This window comes from Lotus japonicus, chromosome 1 (assembly GCF_012489685.1).
Source record: "Lotus japonicus ecotype B-129 chromosome 1, LjGifu_v1.2".
NCBI lineage: Eukaryota > Viridiplantae > Streptophyta > Magnoliopsida > Fabales > Fabaceae > Lotus > Lotus japonicus.
The window spans coordinates 136487389-136493388 of NC_080041.1; the positions used below are offsets into that span (position 1 = coordinate 136487389).

The 6000-nt window shown below is 36.9% G+C and overlaps 1 protein-coding gene across 1 annotated transcript; it reads right to left on the reverse strand.

The window, feature by feature from the left end:
- Positions 1-430: 430 nt before the first annotated feature.
- Positions 431-4374, reverse strand: LOC130731406 (protein DEFECTIVE IN MERISTEM SILENCING 3-like). Its single transcript, XM_057583695.1, has 6 exons — positions 4241-4374; positions 2685-2802; positions 2280-2508; positions 1750-1941; positions 1191-1511; positions 431-801 (listed from the first exon to the last, which is right to left on the reverse strand). Exons 2-6 carry the CDS (start codon positions 2800-2802, stop codon positions 621-623), a joined length of 1041 nt encoding a protein of 346 aa, XP_057439678.1. The 5' UTR covers positions 4241-4374; the 3' UTR covers positions 431-620.
- Positions 4375-6000: the final 1626 nt, after the last annotated feature.

Genomic DNA, 6000 nt, shown 5'->3' on the forward strand with positions numbered 1-6000 from the left:
CAACAACCTTGGTTGTCGGTAACTTACCGACATGGCGGAGCTAAGTAAATCGTTAAAGACACACAATTAGGTTCATTCAATTCTCTCGCTTCATGACAAAGAACCGATCCATGATATCATAATTGGGAAAGAAGCATCGGCAAGTTCGACCCTAGGTGGACTTTGCAGCGATCCCAAAACTCAAAGGTACATTTGGCCATGGTCAAAACCCAAAATCACACGTATGCCAAAACTAAGGAAGCCAGAAATGCAATTCAACTAAAATAAAAATATTTATTTTTCATTTTGAAATAATTAAATTAAGCTCATTTATATTTTTAAATATGAAAATAATTTTTTCTTTTACTTTTTCAAAATATTGTTTTGCTATTACTAGAAAAAGAAAATAGAATGACCCCTCAATCAACCTTTCTAGCTTTTGTTTTAACCCTTTCGTACACCACTGATTTTTCCTTTTCTTTAGCACCATTCTACAAGCACGGTAGTAGCTAATCCATGATCCATCCACCCATGTTTTGTTAGGACATGACTAAATAAAGAGTTAGCATCTCAAACGAAATTCCAAGAAAAAACTCAAAGTTCTAACCAACAAATTATCCAAGTTTTCTCTAAATAACTTTTCAGGCTTGGCTAGTGAAGTTGCCCTTTCTAAGCTCCAACAATTGCTGCTCTCTATGTATATCAGCAGCAAGTTTAGAGTTTATCCACTTCAGCTGCCTCACCTCATCTTCAGCTTCTATATAGTCTAGAGGTACATCAGATTCTCCAGTAATTAATGGAAACTTCACCTCTACATCTTCCCTACAGCCAGACAAGTTTCATTGATGATTAGATAAAAAAAAAATCACAACTCAATCATCTGATTATAGTAATATATTTCGATGGAGAAGAATGCAGAGAGGAACAATAAATGGCCATAGGACAAGTTGTCAAATGCGGAGAAAATAAGTCAATTAAAACCTCTATTTATTTGGAAATTATGCTAGAGTGCACCTCTATCTTCTGTTTTCTTTTTTCATAGGTCTTTTACATGTTTCTGGCTATATTTAATGAATAAACTTGATTCAAGTTATTAAAATCAAGGAATTAACTTTTCTTGAAAAAAAAGCCATCAGGAAGGAGTAAAAAAAGACAGAGAATCATGTAAATAAAGCATGCATTAAAAAAGATAGAAGTTAATTTGCACTGACCTGCTACCAAGAGCAAATATACCACTTTTCTTAATCATCCCACCATCTAATGACAAGGCTCCATCAGTAATGCATGGGAGAGCTAATAGCATTTCATCCCGGGTTTTATATACTTGTAGGCGAGAAAAAAGGCCATAAAACAGTGTCTCTCTAAGACCGTACCCACTGGCAGTCACGAAAGATAGTTTGTTTGATTCCAAATGGAGCATGTTCACTGCATAATCAATAAACCCATCCGGGCGCTCTCCATTAGGTAATGTTGGTTTTGGAAGATGCAGCTTGTTTTGCGGGTCGCCGGCTACAAAACCTCCAACATATGGTCTGAAATAAAAATAAGTGCAAAGTGCTTTAAAAATTATAATCAAAGAGCTTCAGTTTCCTTCTAAATTGTATATGAACCTATAATGCTGAGTTTTTCACATGTCTTATGAAGCGAGTGATATAAAAAAAATCCCTGCAAAGGCCCACAAATTTATCCCTAAATAAAGGTCTTTTGTGTATCTCTCTCTACATGATTCTATTGTGTGAAAAACTTACATAATGCACATATCAAACTTGCCTTAAATCTTCAAGACATATGACAACAAATCGGCCGTTTATTTTTCTTCCAATTGAAGCTCCAATTCCATGCAAACCAACATTGGAGTTTATCATGCCTTCTTGATCATACTTCTCTAATGCATTAACACCTTCATAAGTACTGCAGACGATTGCAAGCATAGTCTCCAAACCCAAATACTCAGAAAGGATCCTGTATTTAGACACAATGGTCAGTTTTTTTAATAGTGGCGAATTTTTCATGACTATGCTAGTATAAAACTAGGGAGAAATAAACTAGAAAAAATTGGAGTATGCTAGACAAGTTTAAAGATTTACACTAGCACTAATGTATTTGGAAACTTCACAGGTTATGTTACATAAGTGGTACGCAATTTTGCACGATGTATTTAATGGTTACATTAAAAGAACTATTATTCATATTCCAAGATCCGGAAAATGATATGAAACTATAGGAATTATTGGCCACATCAAGATTGTAGCCAAATGGCCAAACGGATGTGAAATTTGGGCAAAAAAAATAATATTCACCTGCTAAGATCCTCACTCTCAACCTTGGCAAGGGTTGCCACAACACCGACAGCATCCTTTGCAAGTGCTAAATTTGATGTCTGAGCATTAGCTTTTAACCAACAAAATATGCCAGCAGCCGAGCTCTCTTTCTTCAATATCTGTTCCATTGTTTCCTCTTCAGTATGAGAGGAACCATTTTTACTCTCTGACAAAATTACAGTAGCTGAATGGTACCTTCCAAGACTCACTAAAAAAGCTCATCAGCCATAATGTTGAAGTAACTTACAGAGGAAATACTTAGATAAACTGGATCTCAACTCATGAGTAATGATTCGACGCTGTACTAATTTGTGTCTGGTTAATCATAAATTCTAATCACTCCCATGAGGTAAAAACAAGTAAAAAAGTTATTTCTGGACATACCTTGTAAATCAAGTACAGATTCAGTTAAGTGGTTTGATTTATAAGTAAGGAACGTAATGTTATTTTCATGCTGCTTGATCTTATTCTTAAAGCTTTTGTCATCCTCGTTTAGATTCATCTGAAAAATGACAAACATTAAACATTTAAGGTTAGAAGGACTAATGTCTAAAACAATAATGTTGAAAATAATAATTTGAACAAAATGTATGTCCCTGTTACAATATTTAAGTTCTGCACTAATATGAAGAGCTTGTTTGCCTAAAACCAAAAAGCGAAGCCGTCCCAAGGTAAAAATCAAAAAGGAGCTCAATGCTTAATTTTCAGTTTAGAGTGTGAAATGACAGGACTCAGGGACAGAACTAGGTGCTAATAAAATGGGATAGCCGCTTCCCTGAAGAGAAAACACTTCCTTAATATTGCTGTATTCAAGTGTTATATTCACCCCATTTAATATTTTATACTGTGTCTTCAAATAGGGATTGCTAATTTTGCTGATTGTATTAAATGTTGCGCCCCCCCTCCCAATTCCAATTTTTCTGGTTCCGCCCCACGGAGAACTATTGGGACGGATGAGGTGGGACATGAGGAATTACCGCACAACAGGTCAACCGGAAGCGGAGATATGGAAAGGATATTCGAGAAGGAAAAAGAATCTGACATGTGGTGAGGGATCCAAAGATGAGTGAGTTAGAATGCAGGGGCAATGAAAAGAGAACTCATGAGGAGAAAGGGCGGGTGCGAGACGGTAGTATAGGAAAGAGAAGGGGTGTGTGGAGAATCATTGCGAACTTTTTGACTTCAGCTTGGGCAAGGGAGTGAGGATATCCTCTTGTGTATTTTCCGTTTTCTTTCAATTGATAACCTATTACATTCTGATTGCATAGAGATAATGCAGTCTAAACACTACTCTTCTCATCAGTCTCTATCAGCAAACAAAAGAGACAAAAATATAGCCTTGAAGTCATGAACAACATATAACTGAACCACTTGTTAATTTCTGAAATGAACACATCCAGTTATGCAAGGGAAATATAAGTATTCAATCAGCTCATGAAATGTAGGTACCGGAACATCAGTGTTATCAAGTAGCGGCCTAGTGCCGCTATAGCATAGAAGATTTTTAGCTAATCACGATGCCGCTATTGCTCACTATAGTGCGCTATTCGCTGCTAATTAGCGGCCGAAATAGCGGATTTTTGGCTCACCGCGATCGCGATTTGACAACACTGCGGAACATATCGAAATGCACTGTAAACAAACGTGGTATTCAATTATACTGTATGCAAAGACTCCTGCTCATAACTAGCACACTTACACAAAAAATTGTTTTCCTACAATCCCTTATTCACACAGCAACTTGAAAACAAAATAAAAAATCTCAAATGCTTCCACCAATCTTTGGGGCACAAATTGGGTCTCCTACAATCCCTGATTCCCATAGCAACTTGAAAATTTTGAATTTGTAGAAATTGGTTGCACCCTAAATTTTATGGATACCCTAAATTAATGTGTTGAGATATGAAGGAAAGAAAAAAGAGGAAGAGAATAGAGCTCACCTTTGCGAAATGTAAGTCAGCGATGATTCACACTTTCCGTTCTCTTCTCTTCTTACAAAATCAAAGTCTTCATATTTTTGTATAACAGCAATCTTTGTTTTACTGGAACAGACAAGCCACTGCATGCGGTGGCAGTTCCGTAATTTTAAATAACTTCTCAGACAAAATCGAGAAACCCTTTATTATTTTGTTTCATTTTCGGTGCATGTTACTAGGCATTTCCTCTGGTACAAGCAAAAAAATTATGGGTCAAGTACAGGAGTGATATGAAGCATTAGGAAAATTACACTTGGATTTATTGATTAATAATATTGTGGACTTCATGAAATACTGAATCAACCCTATAGGTTTATTATAATTATAAACTAACCCCCTGTTTACATGGATTTTTGGTAAACAAATATCCTCTTAGTTCGACTAAAGGAAGTTTAGATTCAGGGTCCTTTTGAGAAAACGCTTTGCCAAAGTGTTGTGCGTGTGTAAGTGCTTTTTCGACAACAACGAGTTGGTTTAAACAGAACTGAATTTCATTAAGCACGGGTCAATTACAAAGAAATCACATACATCAAAATAACACAAAAGCTACAAGAGATGAGGATCTCGACAGGAAAATGCATAAAGGAACTAGGAATTAACAAGCTTAAATACAAGAAAACTAAAGTGTTGGTTCTGCAACATACTCCTTCATCATCACGTTTTGCTCCTTGAGTCTCATTGTAATGCTCCATTCTAATTAATAAAACATTCGAGTTTGGCAATTTATTCTCTTTTACTTCCTTATTCGATGTTTATTTCATGCACCGTTGGCTTATACGTTTTTAAGTATTTGCCATTTATCGTCATTTGTCGATTTCGACCTCCTAATTCCTTAATCGAATAAGCGTTGTTTAGAAGTACTTTCTCGACTGTGAAAGGGCCTTCCCAGTTTGGAGCCCACTTTCCGTATTGTTTATCCCTTTTATCGATTGGTAAGACAACCTTCCATACGTAATCACCGGGCATAAAAGATTTAGCTCTAACCTTTTTATTATAAGCTTTAGCAACGCGATCCTTTTGCCTGGTTAAGGTATCCAACACCAATAGTCTTTCTTCGTCGAGATCGACTAATTCATCAAGCATCATATTCCAATAATCTTCACTTGGAATTTCCTCTTGCCTTTGAATTCTGCATGACTGTAAATATACTTCTGCTGGCAATACCGCTTCTTGGCCGTATGCTAGTCGAAATGGCGTTGCTCCGGTAGCTTCCTTAAGTGAATTCCTGTAAGCCCAAAGCACTTGGCCTAATGTTTGATGCCAGTTTTTAGGTTTTCGACCGACATGTTTTTTAATCAAAGAGATTAATGCTTTATTGGCCGCTTCTACTTGGCCGTTCGCTTGAGCATAGTAAGGAGTCGAGGTTAGGAGTTTTATACCCCAAGATTCCGCGAATGATGCCACTTTTTGGCCTACAAATACGGTGCCTTGGTCTGTAGTAAGTGACTCAGGTAACCCGAAACGATACACTATGTGATTCTGAATGAAATCGATCACCGTGTCCTGGGTAACATTTTGTAGAGGAATTGCCTCTACCCACTTGGTAAAGTAATCTATAGCCACTATTATGTACTTGTGTTGCCTAGAAGAACATGGGTTAATTTCGCCAATTAGGTCTAAAGTCCATCCCCTGAATGGCCATGGTTTAATGATTGAGTGTAATTCACTTGCTGGCACATGTTGTATCCCTGCGTGTCTCTGGCAATCTTGGCACCCCTTGACAT

Bases quoted from the DNA above. Each gene is read 5' to 3' on its own strand.
- LOC130731406 (XM_057583695.1), bottom strand. From the start codon at position 2,802: ATGAATCTAAACGAGGATGACAAAAGCTTTAAGAATAAGATCAAGCAG. The intron at 2,509-2,684 runs GTATGTCCAGAA...GAGCTTTTTTAG, and splicing joins ATCTGTACTTGATTTACAAG to TGAGTCTTGGAAGGTACCAT. The intron at 1,942-2,279 runs GTGAATATTATT...GTCTAAATACAG, and splicing joins GAGAGTGAGGATCTTAGCAG to GATCCTTTCTGAGTATTTGG.